The 23,592-nt window shown below is 50.6% G+C and overlaps 6 protein-coding genes across 6 annotated transcripts; 4 read left to right on the forward strand and 2 right to left on the reverse strand.

Annotated features, from left to right (window-relative positions):
• Positions 1-70: 70 nt before the first annotated feature.
• UHO2_00857 (uncharacterized protein) lies at positions 71-6,760 on the reverse strand (the record flags this gene model as incomplete). Its single annotated transcript, XM_041553325.1, has 1 exon — positions 71-6,760. One exon carries the CDS (start codon positions 6,758-6,760, stop codon positions 71-73), a length of 6,690 nt encoding a protein of 2,229 aa, XP_041409259.1.
• A 5,292-nt stretch (positions 6,761-12,052) lies between these two features.
• On the forward strand, positions 12,053-12,955 carry UHO2_00858 (uncharacterized protein; the record flags this gene model as incomplete). The annotated part of the gene is made up of 2 exons (XM_041553326.1): positions 12,053-12,207; positions 12,343-12,955. The coding sequence occupies 2 exons, from the start codon at positions 12,053-12,055 to the stop codon at positions 12,953-12,955; spliced, it is 768 nt and encodes a 255-aa protein (XP_041409260.1).
• A 345-nt stretch (positions 12,956-13,300) lies between these two features.
• Positions 13,301-13,628, forward strand: UHO2_00859 (uncharacterized protein; the record flags this gene model as incomplete). The annotated part of the gene is made up of 2 exons (XM_041553327.1): positions 13,301-13,474; positions 13,563-13,628. 2 exons carry the CDS (start codon positions 13,301-13,303, stop codon positions 13,626-13,628), a joined length of 240 nt encoding a protein of 79 aa, XP_041409261.1.
• A 3,169-nt stretch (positions 13,629-16,797) lies between these two features.
• On the forward strand, positions 16,798-17,097 carry UHO2_00860 (uncharacterized protein; the record flags this gene model as incomplete). Its single annotated transcript, XM_041553328.1, has 1 exon — positions 16,798-17,097. The coding sequence occupies one exon, from the start codon at positions 16,798-16,800 to the stop codon at positions 17,095-17,097; it is 300 nt and encodes a 99-aa protein (XP_041409262.1).
• Positions 17,098-17,526: 429 nt separating this feature from the next.
• Positions 17,527-19,095, forward strand: UHO2_00861 (uncharacterized protein; the record flags this gene model as incomplete). Its single annotated transcript, XM_041553329.1, has 2 exons — positions 17,527-17,718; positions 17,995-19,095. The coding sequence occupies 2 exons, from the start codon at positions 17,527-17,529 to the stop codon at positions 19,093-19,095; spliced, it is 1,293 nt and encodes a 430-aa protein (XP_041409263.1).
• A 1,497-nt stretch (positions 19,096-20,592) lies between these two features.
• Positions 20,593-21,461, reverse strand: UHO2_00862 (uncharacterized protein; the record flags this gene model as incomplete). The annotated part of the gene is made up of 3 exons (XM_041553330.1): positions 20,593-20,862; positions 21,020-21,089; positions 21,268-21,461. 3 exons carry the CDS (start codon positions 21,459-21,461, stop codon positions 20,593-20,595), a joined length of 534 nt encoding a protein of 177 aa, XP_041409264.1.
• Between the last annotated feature and the right edge of the window lie 2,131 nt (positions 21,462-23,592).

Here is a 23,592-nt window from a genome sequence, read left to right on the forward strand (position 1 = left end):
CACAGTCACACATCGCAAAACACTTTGTAACAACATAATCAATTCAAACACCATCTCCTCTCACACGAGCTTAAAAAGTCTGCCAACCACCTTGATCCATCGCAGCTTCAATCTTCCTCGCAACAATATTCGCCACACCATGACCCCATATCTGTTTCCTCAATCCATCATATCTCTGCTGATGCAATTTCTGAGGTCTACCTTTCCTCAACCCTACATCTATCTCACCATGACTATCCAAATATGGCGAAAGGAAATGGAACGTACCATTCCCATGATACAACAATAAAACCAGGTTAGATTTGATCTTGAAGTACGCACCTACGCTGCCACCGCACACTTCCATGTGCTGATTGCATTCTCCTTTTTCTCCATCATCTTCGGATTGACAGCAGAAGGATTGAAGACAGACGATGTCACCGCAGAGTAAACAGAGTGCGGGTTCGGGCGGAACGTTGCCGCATTTCTTGCAATGACGTCTGCGGGTGTCTTGGAGGAGAGTGGCGAGGTCGGAGGGTAGTTTGGCGAGTTCGTAGACGTGAGGGTGCTCGAGGAGGAGGGTTGGATGCGATTCGGCTCTTTGCAGGCAGGAAGAGGTGAGAGAGTGAAGACCAGCCGAGGATCGGCCGAGGGTGCCGCTTGCGAGAGAAGCGCTTCCCGAGGCACTGCTGGCAATTGCAGCTGCGGATGAAGGTCGATCGTGAGTTACCGAGTTCAATGCCTGACTGCCAAACAGAGCGTTACCCAACGGTGTTGGCTGAATGGGGAGCGGGCGGAACAACGATGCCAGAGGCACGTAAGCATGCTTGATCCAGCCTTCCACCAGACTTGCCATCGGTGTCTGCTTCTCCGCTCGCACAGGCAAGGCAACGGAAGGAAGCGGGATCTGCAACTGAGCAAGCAGCCGTCGATACTCTCCTGGAGATTCCTCGCCCGTCTCCATAGCATCTTGTCCTGTTGAACCAGTGCTCGAAGTCGAAACCCCAAGCACACGGCGCAAGATAGCAGCGCGTCGCAAGAAAGGCAACGTGTAGCTGCAAATCATCTTAGCAAGCGTATCGTCATCCAAGTTGTCGAAGCCCAGCGTGATGTTGCCTCTTGCGTAGCCGACGAATCCGATGATGTTGACTACAGTCCAGCGAACGTCGGGGAAGATCAACCGTGCCTCTTTGACATCTTCCTTACTGATGTGACCCGGCTTCAAGCCTGCACCGGGTCGAGGTGCTGATGTCGAACCAAACATGTTGCCCATATGACCATACACTTGTGGCCAGATCGAAGGCTGTGCAAGACCAAACACGGTCTGTACAAGGCAGATGTAGTACATTAAAGCCGTGCACTGCGTGAGCGCCTCTGGTGCCACGACAGCAGCCTCGATCAAAATCGTCATCGGGTCTCGAAGCAGCAGAGGCGATCGAACAGCATCATCGCCACCCCAGTGCGGCAGGAGTCGCTTAAGCAATCCACGACGTATGATGTCCGGCCCTTTCGATCCTTCGTGGAATGTCAAGGTCGATACGCGCAAGCAGTGGATCAACGAACGCAGCAGATCCACCGTCGAGTCATTGAGCGCATCCGCCACAGACCTCTGCTCGACAGGAACATTGCAGTCGGTCGTTGGCGATGGCGTCATACCTCTTTGCGACACTTCCAGCATAGCAATTGTGTAAGCGACAAGCTCTTCTGGAATGTACATCTTGCGTCCTTGCGGCGCCAAGATCGTATGCTGCTGAAGCTTCTCTCGGTCCGGCTTTGTGGCGTGAGACATGGTCTTGAGCACGTTCATCAGTCGATCGATCGTCTGTGCAGTCGAGCGATCAATGTTGGCAATCTCGAGACGCATCTGCAGCGAGCTCTGCGAATGGTCGACAAAGAAGGGCATGAATGCACCGCTGCCGTGATCGGTCTCCTGGTAGTCGGCGACATTGGTCTTGGAAGAGTGCTTGAGAATATCGATGTTGATCTTGCGGATCCAGTCCTGCAGAGGTGTTCCATCCGCCTGCACTGAGTCAAATGGCACAAAGACGTTGCCAGTCGATTCTGCCGAGTCTGCCGCTGCAGTGCTGCCATCAGCTACTGGTAAGATGACGTTGCCCAGACTCTTGCACAACGGGCAGATGAACTCTGAACGCTGCAGGTCTTCTGGATGGTTGCGGGCGATCTGCTGGGTGTGGCGCTGCTCCACGCTCCTGCAGTACGTCTCGAAGCAGTGCAAGTGCATGAGATGGCCGCAGGTCGAGGCGTAGAAACCGAAACGGTGGTCTTCCTGAGGGAAGCTGCCATACGCAGGTCCATTCCTGCCCTTCTGTGCGTTGGTCTGCGGCAGACCGCTGCGACCCATCGGCGCAGTGCCTTGAATCCGCTTGCCATCGCTGCTGCTGCGATCCATGGTCAAAGGAGCCTCTAAAGCTTGTTGCAAGCTGGGTGCATCCTGCTTGGGCGTCATTCGCATCATCCGACTCGGCTGGATGTGAGCGAGACTACCGAACGCCTTATCCGATCCGAGGTGTTCTTGGCAAAGAATGCAACTACCCCAGCTCTTCTTGGGCGCTTTCGTCTCCGCTCCGACAGAATTCGTGGCTGTATCCACTTCATCCTCATCGTCTTCGTCATCGTCGTCGTCCTCAGCACCGAGTTGGTCGAGCAAACTCTTCTGCTGCGCCGAGAACTTCTGCATGATGGCAGCCTGTCGGGCTTTGGCTGCTGCTCTGCGAGCCTCTTCGGCGCTCTTTTGCTTTGACACACCGCTTCCTGTGGCACCAGCACCACAAGCACCGACGGCACCACGCCCCGTAGCTGTGAAGTGCGCCTGAACCACATTGAGTGCGGACTCTGAGTGCGAAGCGAGCTTCTCCAGACACCAAGTGATCTTGCTCTTGAAAGGCTTGAACTTTTCAAGCAGCTCAATCCGGCAGAGAAGCTTGACTAGTGTCGACTCCTTAGCTGGATTTTCACTTGGGTCCTCGCCCTCGTCATCAGCAGCCTCGAGCTTCGAGACTGGAAGCGTAGCCGCCTTGTCCGCAAAGCTATCAGCAGCGTCGACAAGACCAATCATGGCGATCTGCAGCGCTGCATCAACGAGTAAGTCGGGTGCGTGGGTGTGGAGTGCGTGCGTGTTGTCCAGAGCCTTGAAGAGCAGCGAGACAAGGATGTCGTTCGAGAGCACATCAGGCAATCGACCAAACAGCGTCCCTCGAAGCTGGTGCAGTGCTGGACTGGGCACCAGTGGTGGCAGATCCTCATCCTTGATGGCCGAGACTGGCTCGCCACTGCTCTGCGCCAGACGCTTCTTCTGACGTGTGCGGATGACCTCCTCCACCTTCTCGCGCTGGTTGCGCGTGTAGTGGTAGAAGAAAGGCTGGATCTCGGCATAGCACTCGTCCTTGAGCTCAAAGATGCCAAAGTCGTGGGTGCCATCTGGTGCGCGGAAGGTTGAGACCTGCGAGAGGATGCGCTCGAACGAGGCGTGGTCGGTGAACTTCTCTGGGATGTTCTTGGTGACGTCGGAGAAGGTGCCTTGCCCAAGCGCCAAGAAGTGGATCACCTCGCGTCGGATCTGTGCCTCAATCGGCCATGCGCAGACGGACGAGAGCTCCGAAAGACATGTAGTGATGATGAAAAGGAACTCTTCGGCAAGGAAGACGCCCTGCGCTGGATCGCATGGCTTGTCGCCTGGCGCGTCGGTGTGATTGAACCATGTGAGCAGACAGAAGCGATCGAGCATGGTGAGAAGGAAGCGATCTGTGTCGAGCAGCGCAAAGCCAGCCTGGATCAAAAGCAGGTCTTGATCGTGCATGATGCCACGCATCGAGTTGTCGCGATAGTGGTGTGCCTGCGATCGAATCACGAATCCGTTGCGAACCCACATGTTACAGCGGATCTGCGCAAGCTTCACACAAACTCGCAAGGGGTAGTCCAACGCAATGAGTAGATTCTTCTCGTCCACCTGCGAGTGAAGCAAGTCATCGAGACGCTCCTTGCCCGACCATCGTTGCAATGCTTCGTGTCCCACGATGGGGATCTGGCGGATCAGCTCAGCCAAGAGCCAGTGCATCGGGTGGTGGAAGCTGACTGGTTGAGATTCAACCGCGTAGGAGACAACGGGCATCGTCTTGGTGCCAGCGTCGGTGCCGATAGTGTAGCGTGCGTCGTGGAAGGTGGTGACAGGATACGAGTCCGGGTCGGAGCCGGACAGCTTGACGCAGCTCCAGCAGATGGCATTGATCGTGCCGACGATTGCCTCAACAAGTCGAGCTGGGGTTGCATGCGCGAAAGCCTCACCAAACATCTTTGCCGCTTTGCCGAGGTGCGAGCTAATGTGGAAGACGGGGATCCACATCTCGCTTTCGAACTCGACGTGGGCCGACACAGCACGCTTCGAGGGGTGGATTGCTTGGAAAAGCGCGAGACACTTTAGAAAGTAGTCGGTGTGGCTGTGTCCTCCGTTCGCGATGAGCTTCTGAACACCCTCGGAGGCCAGAAGGTAACGGATATCGTAGAAGATGTGGTAGCTGCGTGATTGGCGAAGGAACATGAGATGAACATTCGCCTGACTGTTGGCTGGAGTCGGAGGCGGGAGAACAAGGCCCATCTTCTCGTCGACGAGCGAGCCTGCGAAGATGGATTGCAGCAGCAGCAGCAGCTTGGACAGGAAGCCGACCTTCTCGACCAACATTGTCGCAATCGACGGCACACTGAAGAGCTGAACCGTCAAGAGGCAGTTCGAGTACTCCTGCTCGCGATCTTTAAGCATGAAGGTCTCGACCAGCTTCGGGTAGATCTTGGCAAAGCGCAGAGAGACTTCCTTCTTGATCTCGCGTCGAGCGATGAGCGACATGAGCATCGCCTTGATGTCGATGCGTGCCGACTTCCACAGCTTGCAGTCCATTAGCAGCAAACCTTCGTAGTTGGTCAAGTGGCGAGGGTCGAAGAAGTCTGGGCTCATCGAGCCTGTCTCGATGGGCGAAAGAGTGTGGAAAGGAGCAAAGAGGCTGCGTGCAACAATGTGCTTGAAAGCAGCAGCATCTGCCTTTAGGGGCTGTCCGAGCCATGTAGACAAGGGTGTTGTCGAAATGGATTCTGGCGATGATGGAAGGTAGAGGTTTGCGTTGGAGAGATCCATCAAGAAGTTGAGAACGATCTGAATCACCTCTTCGGCGAAAACGTCGAAAGCCGGCCGTATTGTCACAGCAAGGTCGATGGAGTGCAGCACTCTAGCGATCTGATAGAGCCGACGCAGATCCGAGCCTACTTCAATGATCTCTCTTCCGTGCTTGTCAACCCGCTCCGCAACACCTTTCGCCTCATGCTCAGATCGTCCTGTAGCGTCCGTGACGATGTCAATGACCTGACTGAAGCTGTGCTTTTCGTCATTCCACAGCAGCACTGTGAAGTTACGGTTGCTGCTGGACGCATCGCGAGCAGCCTGCGATTTATTGCCTTCTGTGCCGGACTTTCTCCGTGATGCGGAGGCAGAGGCCGCCTGATTGGCATAGAGAGCCTCGCTGGCTCCCATCAGATTGTCGGATGTGCTGTCGCTCTGACCTGTGAGCGAATGAGGCGCTGACCGCCAGCTGCTTCCTTCTGCGAGAATCTTGCCATTGGGTCCGGATCGACTGCCTCGTCTGGCACGAGAACCCCAGGCGCCGCGCTCGGCACTGAAGCCGTCGTCCTTGTCCTCGTCAATGCTGTCACCAACAAGATTCTCCACTTCGACTGCACTCATCTCGTCGTCACTGTCCTGTTGTCCTGAGGTGCTGCTCTTGCGTTTCGATGGCGTTCGACTCGACTGCTGCGAGATGAGTCCGTCCTCGAGTGTTGACTGGTGAAGCACGAGATCGAGGGGATGCAGATTTGGGCTGGCGTCGAACTCGGGTGCATGGTCAAAGACGGTGACGATGAGAGTGACGAGCTCGGCGACGACATCCAGTAAAGGCTCGCGAATCTGTCCAGGTAATGCAGCAAGGGCATCGTCTATCTCTTCAAGGCCGTCCGCGTCATCCGATGCGCTCTGACCATTGCTAGCCTGTAGTGCTGAAGAAGACGCTGCACCGCGCTCCTGTGATTCGGCCTCGAGTTCCATGTCGCTGCCTGCTGGATTCTCGCTTGCTGATGCTTCGGAATGATAGCGACAGCAGACATCTTGCTTCCACGCTTCGGGGTCACCGCAATCACAGCAGCCCCCACTTGAAGAGGAGACACTGAAGACAACATCATGATCCTCCTTTGCGTGAATCGAGGCTTGGAAGCAAGGCGCACATTGCACGCAAGTGTCATCCAGACCGCAATCCCGACAGCGGTAGACAGCTTCGCCCTTCTGGAAGAGATGGCCGCAGGGCATGCCTCGACGAGATTCCGAGTATTCAGGGCCGAGGAGTTCAGGGTCTTCGACGTCATCGTAGGCGCTCGAAGTGGACCAGGGAGACTGAGCGCGCTGCGCCTGCTTGCCTTTCTTGCGTGCCAATGCGATCTCACGTGTCTCTTCGATCTGAGCCCGAGACAGATTCCAGTCGTAAGAAGCAACGAGGTTGAGTGCATCTTGGATACTGGTGGTTGGATCGCATGGTATGAGAACAGCAGGTGAAGGGACGCTCTCGAAGAGATGGCGGAAGAGATTTCGCTGAAGAGTCGCCTTAATCTCTGGGGTGACGAGATAGGTAGCAGGCTCTGATTGGTCGGGCAATGGCACCAAGCGAGCCAGAAGCTCGCAGACGCCAATCTTGGCTGAGCGAGCGGTGTGGGACCCCGAGTCTGGTTTCATGTTGGGAAGATGTATTGGCTCGCAGTGCTGCGGAGGTGGAAGGAAGGCCTATGCCGAGGCCATGTAGAGCAGGAAGGTCGAGTGCTTTTGTGCAAGCGAGATATGCGAGTGAAGAGATAGCTGATAGACAGACGTGGTGATCCAACTGATGAGGGGCGAGCCAGCTGATTGTCGCAGTGTCAGATTCTTGGTCTTTCGCTTCAAGGCTGCAGTTGATCTCGACGGTCGATCTGCTAGCTGGCGACAGTAAAGAAGCTTTGTCCTGAAGGCAACGAGACCGGGCTGTCGATATTTTCACGATCCTGCGAGTGTGTTGCGACGTCAGCAGGAGGTGATGGAGATGGAATGAGAGAGATAGGTGGCGTGGGTGTCTCTGTTGGCTAAAAGTGGCATTTCGACACTTCTGCCTGTCTGCTGCCTCTTTTTTTTTTTTTTTTTTTTTTTTTTTTTTTCCACTCAGCAAATAATTCGAGTGCCGCTCGAGCCTCCTTTTAATGTTTTTCTTCGGCTTTTCTACCGAATTCACGCGCACCGCATTCAAGCAAGCTCAGCTCACCACGCCTTACTGGACTGAGCGACACAGGCGAGCACTCTTCACAGATCTTGAATCAGCACCATCATCCATAACACCCCAAGTGATACCTTTTGTGTTTGACTCCGGAGCCTCATATGTCATGGTGAACTTGGCACAACATGGAAAAGGGTGGTGTGATGCCAACAACTCTGTGAGCATCACCACTGCCAATGGTGGCAAACTCCCAGTACCAAAAGTGGGTGGGATTGTCAGTCTACTCAGCTTCAGCCTGACAATGAAGCATTGGGAACAGATGGTATACAACAACTGCCTCCTTGTCCCTGACTTAGTGACAAATCTCATTGGTACAAAGACACACTCAAGCAAGAGGAAAAGTGACATTTGAGGATGAACTCATCACAGTTCAAGACTGACATGGCCATGTGATAGGTGTTCCAATCAGTGGCAATGGATACCCTGCAGCAGGAATGTTATTATGGGATGATAGCATGCCCAAGCCTGAGGTGTCACTAGCCTTCACAGGAGTGGTACAGAGCAAGGGATGACTATACATGTCAAGTGATACAGCCAATCTCTGGCACTGTGTCAGGGGTCTCGCGCCTGAAACCCAGGTCGGTCTGTCGAGATACTCGGTGACTATCAAACTGTGTGACAGCTATTGTCTCGGTATCGGTGACTATCAAGTTGTGCAGTGACAACAGGTGGTGTTCGTTGTATATACTATCGTAGGTTTCGGCTGACCTCTGTGGACACTCCGTTCAGGGGTAGCTCGGCACGATCAATATCAATGTTATGATGACACCAAGGTCTGGTGTGAGTGTTGATGATGATGAGGTTGATGGTGTTGGTGATAAGATTGGTGATGTCGATGATAATGAGGTTGATGGTGTTGGTGATAAGGTTGGTGGCATCAACACGAGTGTCCAGTGTGTTGACTTGATGCTTGAAGTGATCCCCGGACTGCAGTGGACTACTGCCTTTGGTTCTATCTTGATCCGGACTGCTAACCTGCTATGGGCGCCTTCAGATGTCAGGTAGTGGTGATACAACACACACACTACGATGAGGAGCAACCTTGATAGATTGCTGCTATGCTGACTGAAACTAATATATACTTATGCTGAAGTGATAACTAGTTATGGTGAGTAGAGTGGATGAGGATCCACTCGACCTATGATGATGAGAAAGCATGGTTATATACCTCTACTCAGCATCGCCAGCGATGCTGCTCCTGCTCTCTCTCTCCAGAGAGTACCTTCTTCATCGAGTACTGCTCAGGGGCCTCTCCTGCTTGGCACCCCTGTGCCTCTTGAGCTGTGTCGACTCCTTCGACACTGCTCCTCCTCCTCATGACCTGATGTCAACTCCTTCGACACTGCTCCTCCTCCTCATGACCTGGTGTCGACTCCTTCGACACTGCTCCTCCTCCTTTGATCAGTGACAGTTCCTTTGGCTCTTGTCTCTCGAGCCCCTGAGTGGTAACCATCTGCATGCTCCTTGAGCTTGGTCCTCTTCATGGCTGTGCCTGCTCCTTGAGCTTGGTCCTCCTCGTGGCTGTGCTTGGCCCTCCTTTGCATGTGAGTCCATAGGAGTCCATGGTCTCCATGGAGACTGCACTACGACCATGCTCTCTACTGATCTCAACTAGATTCTTCGATACCTGTGCTCCTTCCATATGAACCCATGACCCTCCTGCTTCTTGAGCATCCAGGCCCATGACACACTGCTGCCTAGGTCACCCAGGGCATGGAGCACTCCTGCACACTTGAGTGGCCACCACCGGCCACAACATTCCCTCCTCCCAGACATCTCATCCCAACATGCTCTGCGACACCTGAATATGGAGCAAAGTGTCAGAGGTCCCATGCCTAAAACCTGATATCTGTGATAGGAACATGTTTATTACGATTCCTGTCGAGATATGTGGTAACATGTTGTGTATTACAATTTCTATCAAGATATGTCATAGAGAAGCCGCAATGGCTTTCTTGCCCGAAGATGTAGTAATGTGTTTGCTATTGCAGGTTTTGACTGACCACTGTGGACACTCTGTCCAGAGGTAGCTTGGCACAATCAACAACTACTATGAACTGATATTAACACCAAGGTCTGATGTGATTGTGATTGCTGCCATTGACATGAGTGTCCAGTGTGTTGACTGAGTGCTTGAGGTGATCTCCGGACCACAGTGGATGACTGCCTTCAGTTCTATTGTTATCTGGACCACTGGTTTGCTACAAACCACCTTCAGATGTCAGTGAGCAGTGATACAACACATGCACTACTATGGAAGCAATCTACTTGATTGTGACTTAGCTGACTGTAACTAATGTATACTTATGTGAAGTGATAACTAGTTGTGTATGGTGTAGAGTGGATGGTGATCCACTCTATTGCTAGGACAGAGAACATGGTTATATACCTTTCTTGCAATGTCACCCACAACACTGCTCATCCTCCTTGTCCCTCCTATGCTCTCCATCGACCTTGTGATGCCACTCATTGGCATTGCCTCCTTGCCTCCTCTAGATGAATGGCCTCTGGCTGCTTCATCTCTGTCAGGGGCCAGTCCCACTTCATCTGGGTGGCAACTCACACCCTTTCATCACTTCTTTGTCTTTGGCACCCACCTTCTTTTGCTGGCTTCATCACTGTAGGGCCCCTGCCTCATCTGATAGTGTCTCCTCCTTGTTCAGTGACCTCTTCTCACTGTATCAGCAATGGGGTGCCTCTCTGACTGATTCTCATGAGATCTGTCATACTCAGTGTGATATTGCAATTCCCACTGAACCCTGTAGTAACAACATTGTTCCTACTGATCCTGACAAGTTATGCCATAGGGTCACTTCTACTACTGATCTCAGCAAACTCTTTCTTAAGCTCTTGCTTAGCCCGATCCTGTGATTTCTGCACTCCTTCATATGACTTCACTTCTTCCGCCTCCTGTGCATCCGGCTCCTATGACAATAACTAGTTTATGGTGTAGAGTGGATGGCGATCCACTCACTTGCTAGGACAGGGAACATGGTTATATACCTTTCTTGCAATGTCGCCCACGACACTGCTCCTCCTCCTTGTTCCTCCTATGCTCCCCATCCACCTGGTGATGCCACTCATTGGCACCACTTCCTCGTCTCCTGTGGATGGATGGCCCTCTTGCTGCCTCATCTCCATCAGGGGCCAGTCCCACTTCATCTGAGTGGCAACTCACACCCCCTTCTTCTCATCTTCCTCCTGACTCTGGTGCCCACCTTCTTATGCTGGTTTCATCATCGTGTAGGGCCCCTACCTCATCCAATGGTGTCCCCTCCTTGTTCAGTGACCTCTTCTTGCCATATCGGCGATAGAGGTGTCTTCTTGAACTGATCCTTGCAAGATCTGTCATACCTATCATGGTATTACCTTTCCCACTGCATTCTGTGATACCAACCTTGTTCCTGTTAATCCTGGCAGATTATACCATAGAGTCGTTCCTACTACCAATCTCAGTGAACTCTGCCTTAGGCTCTCGCATAGCCCGATCCTTCGATTTCTGCGCTCCTCTTCATATGGCTTAAATCTGTCATAGGAGCCGGATGCACAAGAGGCAGGAAGAAGTTGAAGTCATATGAAGGAGCACAGAAATCACAGGATCGGGCTAAACAAGAGCTTAAGGAAGAGTTCACTGAAATCAGTAGTAGAAACAGTCCTATGGCATAACTTGGCAGGATCTGTAGGAACACAGTTGTTACTACAGAGTTTGGTGAGAATCATAATATCATGCTGAGTATGACAGATCTCATGGGAATTGGTCAAGAAAGGCACCCCATCGCTGATAGGACGAGGGGAGGGTACTGTACAAAGGAAGAACACCACTGGATGAAGCAGGGGCCTGGCACGATGATGAAGTTGGGGCCACCAGGTGGGCACCAATGACAAGAGGGTGATGAGAGGGGGTGCAAGTCGCCACCCAGATGAAGTGGGACTAGCCCCTATAGGAGATAAGACAACAACAGACTGTCCATCCACTGGGTGTGGGAGAAGCAGAGCCAGAGAGCAGCACCATGCAGTGGATGGGAAGGATAGGAAGGATGAGGAGGGGGAGCAGAGTTGGCGAAGCCTCCCAGAGTAGGAACAGCATCGCAGGCGATGTTGCAGGAGCAGGTATATAACCATGCTCCTTGTCATAACAAGTGAGTGGATGGACATCCACTCTACACCATACCATACTAGTTATAACTTTACACATAAGTATACATTAGTATCCAGTCAGCATGTTGCAATCTCAATAAGATTGCATCCATCATAGTGCATGTGTTGTATCACTGCTCACTGATGTCTGAAGGTGGTTCATAGAAACCTGCAGTCCAGATAACCATAGAACTGAAGGCAGTCATCCACTGTGGTCCAGGGGTCACCTCAAGCACTTAGTTGACACACTGGACACTTGTGTCAATGTCACCAGCAATAATATTTGCACCAGCCTTTGGTGTCAGTACAAGTTCACACTGTTATTGATCATGCTGAGCTACCTCTGGACAGAGTGTCCACAGTGGTCAGTTGAAATCTGTAATAGCATAAGCTCAATCACAGATTCGAGCAAGTATAGTCATAGGGACACTACTACAGCATAACTCAATGGGAATTGTAATACATTGCACACAATCACATATCTTGGCAGGATCTGTAATAGAAGCGGTTCTACTACAGATCTCAGGTTTCAGGTGTGCAACCTCTGACATTAGAGTGGATCGTTCAAGCAGCACCCCACAATCAACATGACAGATGAGAGCCTGCATGACAAGATTGAGAGACTACTCTCCCTAATGGAAGCTCAGCTGGAGCTCTCCAGACAAGCTCAATATGAGGAGTGTCTATGCTGCGCTCACCTGAGCCAGGAGGATATGATCATACCTCCCTGCTCAGAGGAATGGTCAGGAGGGGATGAAGATATGATGGGAGACCCTCCCACACTGTCCCCGGTGGCATGACCGAGACAGTCGGTGTTGTTCACTGAATCAAACGACCCCCCAGGCATCAATTATGAGAAGTATGTTTCCCCCACCAGGCCTAGATACTTCAAGCCTAGGGTGGACCCATACAACTGGCCTAGGACAGACCCTTATGGCCTAGAGCAAGAGGATGATGCTAGCACAACAGGAGGTCGAGACCCCTCACAATCGAAACCAATCACCACACCATTCCCAAAGTTCAATCCAAGAGACATAGAGATCTTCATACTCGAAGCTGAAGCCTGGTTCAAGTTCAATCAGGTATACAAGCAAGCTCATATGATCAATCACATGGGTGCTCAATTGGAAGGAAATGCATGTGAATGGTGGACCTCAAAGCTCTGCATTGACAGAGCACAAGAAGGATGGCTGTTCCATGACTGGCACTACTTCACTGAGCACTTGGCAGAACAGTTAAATCCTCGCAATGCTAGAATGGAGGCCTACAACAAGTTGTTGGCCCTTTGCCTCACTAGTGATGCACCAGGTGCCACCACATGCCATGTCAAACACTTCAGAGACTTAGAGGGACAGGTCAACCTAGACAACAATGAGTTGGTCATTGATCTGTTCAGAGGCAGTCTCACACGCAGTCTGCAGGAAAAGTTTGAGAGAAACCCACCCATGAAGAGGTGGGAGTGGTATCGAGAAGTTGAGGAGATTGACTGACAGAGGATGTTATTACAGCAGTCCACTGCTAGGCACCCAAGTGTCACTCCACCATGACCAAACCCAGGAGCCTGGCCAATGCCACCAGCCCAAAGTTTGCTCCCAGCCTGCCTGCTGGCCCAAGCTTATCCAGCTTGACTGCTGGCACAAACAACCATGGGAAACCATAGCCAATCAACCAATCAGCTCTTGCCCCATCAACTGGTTCAGGACCAAAGCCTGAAGGGGCCCCCAATGGCCCATACCAACACCTGCCACTTGTGCAAAGGCCTTGGACATTGGGCAAGAGATTGCCCAAACAAGAAGCCAGACCCAATGGGCCTGTGACCTATGGGACCAAAGGTCATGGCAACCACAGAGGATCTCCTTGAAGGAGGAGCCCCAGACTCAGGAGATGAACATATGGAGGACCCTGAGACAGTCAAACCCAATGACCTGGATCTCGGCCTGTACCAGCTGGTGACAGACACTGGTATTGAGGAGGCCCAAGACAACAGCAAAGAGGGAAATGACAGTGGGGTGATGCATTGATGGTGTGCATGGCTCTACAAACCCCCTTGCCATCTCTATGTATATATCAAAGTTGCCCCATATGTTTCTCTAACAGTGGAGGGAAAGCAGTATTAGAGCTCTCCAGGATGGTCCAAGACCATCCAGCTCAAATACTCACTGACACTGGTGCTGGTTTGTCTATAGTCTCAGATTCATTCATTAGTAAGTACTGTCACAGGGTCAGCAGGCCAGCGCAAGAGAGTGCGTGGCAGTCAATGGGAAAGTCATGCAACGGAGCAATGTATGAAGGGGGGGCAACGGATCAATATATGGAGGGCACACCAGATTGATCAGTGCCAAACCATTGGGGATCAACGAGATTAATTGGGCTGGCAGCACATATGAATTACAAGATCAATTGAACCCTGGGTTCCAGATTAATCTCATTGGTGATTGGTTGGAATCAGTCAGATCAGTATGCTTCAACAAGTTGGCCGATACAAGCAAGTACTAGGAGCTGTGTCGAAGTGACCACATGACCAAGGGGTTTGGTCACGAGGTTCAACAAGTGGCTAAAGGGATTCACAAGATAAAGTCGAGAAGGAGCTGTGTCGAAAGGGGGCATCACACATCATCAGGCAGAAGGAGAGCATGAAGGTGAGAGGGCAGTGTTGCATAACCCTTATGCTGTGCAAACAGTAGGGGTGCAGTACCAATGGGATTGATGCCAGCAGGACAAGACAGTGTTGAACAGGGGACAAAGGCCCCTCAAGAGGAGCAGGATAGGTGTCATGGGCAACACCAATCGAATGCATAAATACTCTCATTCTACCATAGCATATGAGTGGATCCCCATCCACTCTATTCTTACTTACTCTATCTACTTACTCAGTTACATACCATTGCAATAGCAGTGCTCTTGCAATGACTCTCAACATGTGTGTTGTATCACTGTTAGTTGACAACTGTAGGTGGTGTTCTTCAACACTTGCAGTCCAGTCCCTTGCTGTAGGCAGTGTTGCTTGACACCTGCAGTCCAGTCAGTTATTGTAGGCAGTGAATCACACCAGCAGTCCAGTAACTCCTGTCCTCTGTAGGCGATTAGCATATCATGGTCCAGATGATGTCCAAGAGCATTATCAACAGTACTACAAACACTCATACTGTAGGAGAGGGTGTTTCACTCACTCACCAATGACCAGTGTCCATGCTGTGCAACCTCTGAACAGAGTGTTCAAGGCAGTCAGTCAAGACTTACCAGGCAGCAACATTTGGTTATGTTTAGGTGAAACATACTGAGTAGACCTTACTCAATCAAACTCAATATAACACCCCAAAGCTAAGTCTCTGGCGCGCGACCGCTTACAAGTACCAAATACCCACAAAACCCACAAAAACAAGATTGATACATGGTGTCACTGGACACCAGCTCGCTATCAATAGCTCAGCAAGCATACACATTGCTATCAGTGAGCACAACCTAGGGGTGGTAGAAGTCTTGGTGGCTGACACTGCTGACTATGACCTCATACTGGGTTTCACTGAACTGAGGAGGCTCAAGCCAACAATATGTTGGGAAACCAGCCAACTAGAGTTCCAGGCCCAGGAACAAGAATGGCCACCAGGACCCACAGTAACCGAGGGTCTATGCACGAAGTCAGCAAAATTTGTCATAGGAAGGAAACTATTACTGAATTCAGCAAAAACAGTGGTAAAATGCGACTTGGAATCGATTGCAAAGAGCTCCTATAGCGAAAAGCCAAAGCATCCCACCCTACATGGGAATGAGTTTGTCTCAGCAGGATGACTGATACAAGCAGCCCTTGAGGACAGACCCATTGGGTTCATGCTCTTAGAGACCCCACCCTCATTGCTGCCAGCATTTGGGTTTGTTCCCACCAGTGCTGATAAAGGGGTTGAAATGGAAGTTGAGGTTGATAAGAAGGTTACAACTGCAGATATACCAAAGCCATATCAACATTTGTGGGACATGTTCAATGAGGTGGAAGCAGATAAGCTGCCCCATCATACTGAGCATGACCTCCATTTGGAGTTAATGGAAGGAAGCAGACCACCACAGGGCCCACTGTACCTCAAGGGGCCCAAGGAGATGGCCAAGCTGAGGAAGTACTTGAACAAGAACCTTGTGAAGGGGTGTCATGGGCCTAAATGCTCAGGAAGCAGGAGGGTCGCTGGTTCATATGGAAGGAGCACAGGTATCGAAGATCTAGTCGACACCAGTAGAGAGCATGGTCGTAGTGCAGTCTCCATGGAGACCATGGACTCCTACAGACTCACATGCAAAGGAGGACCGAGCCATATGCGAGGAGGGCCAGGCACAGCCATGAGGAGGACCAAGCTCAAGGAGCAGGCACAGCCATGAAGAGGACCAAGCTCAAGGAGCAGGCACAGCCACGAAGAGGACCAAGCTCAGATGGTTACCACTCAGGGGCTCGAGAGACAAGAGTCAAAGGAACTGTCACTGGTCAAAGGAAGAGGAGCAGTGTTGAAGGAGTCGACACCAGGTCATGAGGAGGAGGAGCAGTGTCGAAGGAGTCGACACCACTCAAGAGGCACAGGGGTGCCAAGCAGGAGAGGCCCTGAGCAGTACTCGATGAAGAAGGTACTCTCTGGAGAGAGAGCAGGAGCAGCATCACTGGCGATGCTGTGAAGAGGTATACAACCATGCTTTCTCATCATCATAGGTCGAGTGGATCGGCATCCACTCTACTCACCATAACTAGTTATCACTTCAGCATAAGTATATATTAGTTTCAGTCAGCATAGCAGCAATCTATCAAGGTTGCTCCTCATCGTAGTGTGTGTGTTGTATCACCACTACCTGACATCTGAAGGTGCCCATAGCAGGTTAGTGGTCCAGATCAAGATAGAACCGGAGGCAGTAGTCCACTGTGGTCCGGGGATCACTTCAAGCATCAAGTCAACACACTGGACACTTGTGTTGATGCCACCAACCTTATCACCAACACCATCAACCTCATTATCATCAACACTCAACAACCTTATCACCAATGTCATCAACCTCATCATCATCAACTCTCACACCAGACCTTGGTGTCATCATAACTGAAGCATTGATATTGATCATGCCGAGCTACCCCTGAACGGAGTGTCCACAGAGGTCAGCCGAAACCTACGATAGCATATACAACGAATGCCACCTGCTGTCACTGTGCAACTTGATAGTCACTGATACCAAGACAATAGCTGTCACACAGTTTGATAGTCACTGAGTATCTCGACAGACCGACCTGGGTTTCAGGCGCGAGACCCCTGACAAGGGGTTCATACAACCTTCGAAGAGCCCAGCGAGATCACCAGTGCTCTTCATGCCAAAGAAGGACAGGGGACTCAGACTGTGCATGGACTATCATGGCCTGAATGAGATCATGGTCAAGAACTGGGCCCTGTTGCCCCTCATCAAGGAGCAACTGTTCCTGCTCCAGAAGGCAAAGATCTACACCAAGTTAGATCTGCAAGTGGCATATAATCTCATCTGCATTGCACCAGGAGATGAATGGAAGACAGCATTTGGCACACAATTAGGGCTCTACGAGTACCTAGTAATGCCTTTTGGCCTGGCAAATGCACCTGCCCATTTCCAATCATTCATCAACAACAACTTCTGAGACATCATTGGAGTCTATGTTGTTGTGTACTTGGATGACTTTCTGATCTTCAGTGACACTGAAGAGGCACATGTCCAGCATGTCACAGAAGTCCTCACCTGATTGAGAAGCAATCAACTGTTTGCCAAGTTATTGAAGTGTGAATTCCATACCACCACAGCCGAGTTATGGGGGTATATCATCAAGCCCACCAGGGTGGAAATGGATCCCAAGAAGGTATGGACAGTCAAGGAGTGGCTGCTGCCAGAATCAATCCATGACACCCAACAATTCCTGGGTTTTGCCAACTTCTACCAGTGATTCATAGCCCACTTTGCTCAAATTGCCAGACCACTGACCTCACTGGTGAAACCATTGGAATGTTTCAAGAAGTTTGAGTTGCTGGAGGAAGCTCAGCAGGCTTTTCACAAACTCATACATGCATTCACAATGGCCAGAGTGCTATGGCATTTCAACTATCATCTCCCAACAAGGTTGGAAATGGACACAAGTGACTTCACCATTGCCAGAGTACTCAAACAAGAGCATGAAGGACATTGGCACCCCATAGCATTCTACTCAAGAAAGATGTCATCTGCAGAAAAGAACTATGAGATTCATGACAAGGAACTCCTTGCTGTGGTAGCATGTCTCACACAGTGGTGACACATGCTAGCAGGATTGCCTAGCCAGTTGGTGATTCTCACAGATCATGAGGTGCTCAAGTACTTCAAGTTGCAGCACCATATCACAGGGCAACAAGCAAGGTGGGCAGTATTGTTGGCTGACTTCAACTTCGCACTGCAATACCAGCCAGGGGATAAGGGTGGAGAACCTGATGCCCTCACCAGATGAACTGATATGCAACCCATTGGCAAGGAACAAGAGCACAATGTGTGACAACTGCTGCCATCCCAGGTGTTTGAGAAAGTGGAGGACAAAATTGGTATAGGAGGCAGGTTACAGCAAATTCCAGCAGAAAATGTAGTACCAAATGCAATACTACAGATTTCAGTGGAATCGGTTGTAACAGCACACTTGGGCAATGATTCTGCATTAGTGGCTCCCATGCTCACAATGGAGGCCATAGCAATGCAAGGGCTCAAGGAGCTGACCAAGATCTTTCAGCCCTTGGACATGGAGCTGCAGGGGATCCATGTGAAAAAGCTGTTTGAGACCAAGGACAGCTTATGGCATAGTGGCAGTAGATTGGTCATTCCAAAGGTAACCATGCCAGGAAGGACTAATGACTGCCAGTTGCAAAGTGCCAAGGAAGTAGATGGGCAATCACTCTCTGTTGAACACTTGTGTTTTATGGTGATGTCCCAATGTCATGATGGTCTTACAGCTGGACATGTGGGACAAGATGCTACCATCAGAGTGGCACAATTGCACTATTGGTGGCCAAACATGATGGCTTGGATTGCCAACTATGTGGCCAGCTGCCTGGTGTGTGCCAGATACAAAGCCCCTTGTCACCATCCATATGGCTTGCTGCAACCACTTGCTACACCAGACAGACCATGGGGCTCCATCTTGCTGGACTTCATTGAAGGTTTGCCACATTCACAAGGGTATGATTCCATCCTGATCATCATCAATAGACTGACTAAGTATGCTATCCTGGTCCCAACTCATAAGACAGTCATGGCAAAACAGACTGCCATATCGATTTGGGGACATGTGGTCAAAAACTTTGGTTTCCCTGACCATATGGTCTCAGACAGAGGAAGACAATTCATCTCACAGGCATGGAAAGAGTGTGCTGAGAGCATGGGTGCAAAGCATTTGCTCAGCACAGCATATCATCCACAAACTGATGGCCAGATGGAGAGGGTCAACCAAGTAGTGGAGCAGTATCTCTGGATGTACTGCAACTATGAGCAAGATGATTGGGCCAACCTGCTCAGGACAGCAGCATTTGTGTACAACAACACAGTCCACAACAGCATTGGGGTCTCACCATCCTTTGTGTGCTATGGATGGAACCCCAAGGCCCATCCAGACATACCTCAGTGACTAGGAGTAAATGACCCAGAATGTTTCAAGTACCTGGTTGATGGAAAGCAGCATTGCAAGTACCTCCAGGAACAGATCTGGGAGGCACAACATCAAATGGTGGACCAGTACAATCAAAAACACAAAGACATCGAATTCAAGGTTGGCGATATGGTCTACATCAATTGCTGGAACTGGAAGACGAGGCGACACACCCCGAAGCTTGATACCAGGTTTGTGTCATGGGCCTGGATGCGCAAGAAGTAAGAAGATCCATCAACTCATATGAAGGGAGCACAGGAATCGAGGAATTGGGCAGATTGTGGGATTTGCAGCAGAATTCATTGAGATCTGTAGTAGAAATAGTTCTATGACAGATCCCATCGAGATCTGCATGAACAAGGATGATATCACGAATCCCACTGAGATCAGTAGTAGGAGAGGTCATATAGCAGATTCTGTGGAGATCAGTGACAAGGATGTTCATATGATGAATTCACATGTGAGGAGGACCAAGCTCTGCCAAGATGGGGACCAAGCTCAGAAACATGCAGCTGGTTACCACTCAGGGGTTCACAAGATAAGAGTCAGGAGAACAGTCGCCAGTTAGGAGGAAGGAGAGCTGTGTTGCTGACACTGGTGTACAGGTCATGAGGAGGAAGAGCTGTGTCAAAGAGGTCAACATACAGCTTGTCAGGGGTCTCGCGCCTGAAACCCAGGTCGGTCTGTCGAGATACTCGGTGACTATCAAACTGTGTGACAGCTATTGTCTCGGTATCAGTGACTATCAAGTTGTGCAGTGACAGCAGGTGGCGTTCGTTGTATATACTATCGTAGGTTTCGGCTGACCTCTGTGGACACTCCGTTCAGGGGTGTCATGGGCCTGGATGCTCAAGAAGCAGGAGGGTCACGGGTTCATATGGAAGGAGCACAGGTATCGAAGAATCTAGTCGAGATCAGTAGAGAGCATGGTCGTAGTGCAGTCTCCATGGAGACCATGGACTCCTATGGACTCACATGCAAAGGAGGGCCAAGCACAGCCACGAGGAGGACCAAGCTCAAGGAGCAGGCACAGCCATGAAGAGGACCAAGCTCAAGGAGCATGCAGATGGTTACCACTCAGGGGCTCGAGAGACAAGAGCCAAAGGAACTGTCACTGATCAAAGGAGGAGGAGCAGTGTCGAAGGAGTCGACACCAGGTCATGAGGAGGAGGAGCAGTGTCGAAGGAGTCGACACAGCTCAAGAGGCACAGGGGTGCCAAGCAGGAGAGGCCCCTGAGCAGTACTCGATGAAGAAGGTACTCTCTGGAGAGAGAGCAGGAGCAGCATCGCTGGCAATGCTGAGAAGAGGTATATAACCATGCTTTCTCATCATCAATAGGTCGAGTGGATCCTCATCCACTCTACTCACCATACAACTAGTCAATACTTTAGAACACAAGTACTCATTAGTTACAGTCAGCATAGCAGCAATCTATCAAGGTTGCTCCTCATCGTAGTGTGTGTGTTGTATCACCACTACCTGACGTCCGAAGGCGCCCATAGCAGGTTAGCAGTCCGGATATAGATAGAACCGAAGGCAGTAGTCCACTGCGGTCCGGGGATCACTTCAAGCATCAAGTCAACACACTGGACACTCGTGCTGATGCCACCAACCTTATCACCAACACCATCAACCTCATTATCATCGACATCACCAATCTCACCACCCACACCATCAACCTCATCATCATCAACACTCACACCAGACCTTGGTGTCATCATAACATTGATATTGATCGTGCCGAGCTACCCCTGAACGGAGTGTCCACAGAGGTCAGCTGAAACCTACGATAGTATATACAACGAATGCCACCTGCTGTCACTGCACAACTTGATAGTCACCGATACCGAGACAATAGCTGTCGCACAGTTTGATAGTCACCGAGTATCTCGACAGACCGACCTGGGTTTCAGGCGCGAGACCCCTGACAGTACTCTCTGGAGAGAGAGCAGGAGCAGCATCGCTGGCGATGCTGAGAAGAGGTATATAACCATGCTTTCTCATCATCATAGGTCGAGTGGATCCTCATCCACTCTACTCACCATAACTAGTTATCACTTCAGCATAAGTATATATTAGTTTCAGTCAGCATAGCAGCAATCCATCAAAGGTTGCTCCTCATCGTAGTGTGTGTGTTGTATCACCACTACCTGACGTCCGAAGGCGCCCATAGCAGGTTAGCGGTCCGGATATAGATAGAACCGAAGGCAGTAGTCCACTGCGGTCCGGGGATCATTTCAAGCATCAAGTCAACACACTGGACACTTGTGTTGACGCCACCAACCTTATCACCAACGCCATCAACCTCATCATCATCAACACTCACACCAGACCTTGGTGTCATCATAATCTACGCATTGATATTGATCGTGCCGAACTACCCCTGAACGGAGTGTCCACAGAGGTCAGCCGAAACCTACGATAGTATATACAACGAACGCCACCTGCTGTCACTGCACAACTTGATAGTCACCGATACTGAGACAATAGCTGTCGCACAGTTTGATAGTCACCGAGTATCTCGACAGACCGACCTGGGTTTCAGGCGCGAGACCCGTGACAAGGGGTAGCTCGGCACGATCAATATCAATGCTTCAGTTATGATGACACCAAGGTCTGGTGTGAGAGTTGATGATGATGAGGTTGATGACATTGGTGATAAGGTTGTTGAGTGTTGATGATAATGAGGTTGATGGTGTTGGTGATAAGGTTGGTGGCATCAACACAAGTGTCCAGTGTGTTGACTTGATGCTTGAAGTGATCCCCGGACCGCAGTGGACTACTGCCTTCGGTTCTATCTATATCCGGACCGCTAACCTGCTATGGGCGCCTTCGGACGTCAGGTAGTGGTGATACAACACACACACTACGATGAGGAGCAACCTTGATAGATTGCTGCTATGCTGACTGTAACTAATGAGTACTTGTGTTTCTAAAGTATTGACTAGTTGTATGGTGAGTAGAGTGGATGAGGATCCACTCGACCTATGATGATGAGAAAGCATGGTTGTATACCTCTTCACAGCATTGCCAGCGATGCTGCTCCTGCTCTCTCTCCAGAGAGTACCTTCTTCATCGAGTACTGTTCAGGGGCCTCTCCTGCTTGGCACCCCTGTGCCTCTTGAGTGGTGTTGACTCCTTCGACACTGCTCCTCCTCCTCATAACCTGGTGTTGACTCCTTCGACACTGCTCCTCCTCCTCAGGACCTGCTTGCCAGTGTCCTATGACTCTTGTCTCTCAAGCCCCTGAGTGGTAACCATCTGAGCTTGGTCCTCTTCGTGGCTGTGCCTGCTCCTTGAGCTTGGTCCTCCTTGTGGCTGTGCCTGGCCCTCCTCGCATGTGGCTTGGTTCTCCTTTGCATGTGAGTCCATAGGAGTCCATGGTCTCCATGTAGACTGCACTACAACCATGCTCTCTACTGGTATCGACTAGGTCTTCGATACCTGTGCTCCTTCCATATGAACCAGTGACCCTCCTGCTTCTTGAGCATCCAGGCCCATGACACAGCTCAGGTAAGGATGGAGGGGATGTTACAGGGACTCCTGCACAGTACTCGATGAAGAAGGTACCCTCTGGAGAGAGGGCCTGAGCAGTGTCACCAGTGACACTGCAAAGAGGTATATAATCATACTTTCTTGTCATAGGTGAATGAGTGGCTCCTCATTCACTCTACACCATATCAACTAGTTATTACTTCAAGCATAAGTACATATTAGTTTCAGTCAGCAAAAGTTGCAATTAAGTAGATTGCCTCTCATTGTAGCACATGTGTTGTATCACCACTCACTGACATCCGAAGGTGGTTCATAGCAACCAGCAGTCTGGATTCAAGATAGAACTGAAGGCAGTAGTCCACTGCAGTCCAGGGATCACCTCAAGCAATAAGTCGACACACTGGACACTCATGTTGACACCACCAAGCATTCATACTCACACCAGACCTTGGTGTCAGTACAGTTCATATCATTATTGATTGTGCCAAGCTACCTCTGGATGGAGTGTCCACAGTGGTCAGTTGAAATCTGCAATAGCACAACCCCAATCACAGATTTGAGCAAGTAAAGTCATAAGGACATCACTATGGCATAACTCAATGAGAATCATAATACTACACATACAATCACATATCTCGACAGGATCTGTAATAGAAGCGGTCTTACTACAGATCTCAGGTTTCAGGCGCGCGACCTCTGACAGTTTGCAGGACCCTACCTGGTTCAGGAAAGGGTGGGCTGCAGAGCATATCGAATCACATTGCCAGCAAACCTCAGAGTCCATGATGTGTTCCATGTCTCCATGCTCGAACCAGCAAAGACAAGCTCTCTACCTCAACAATCAGCCCAACCAGTCATGCCACTGCTACCAGATGAAGAGCTCAAATTCGAAGTGGAAGCACTCATCAGGAAATGCACATGCAGCCAGATGATGGAATACAAAGTATTATGGCAAGGATACCCAGAAGAAGCTGCTTCCT

The sequence above is a fragment of the Ustilago hordei genome (assembly GCF_900519145.1).
Source record: "Ustilago hordei strain Uho2 genome assembly, contig: UHO2_contig_02, whole genome shotgun sequence".
Lineage (NCBI taxonomy): Eukaryota > Fungi > Basidiomycota > Ustilaginomycetes > Ustilaginales > Ustilaginaceae > Ustilago > Ustilago hordei.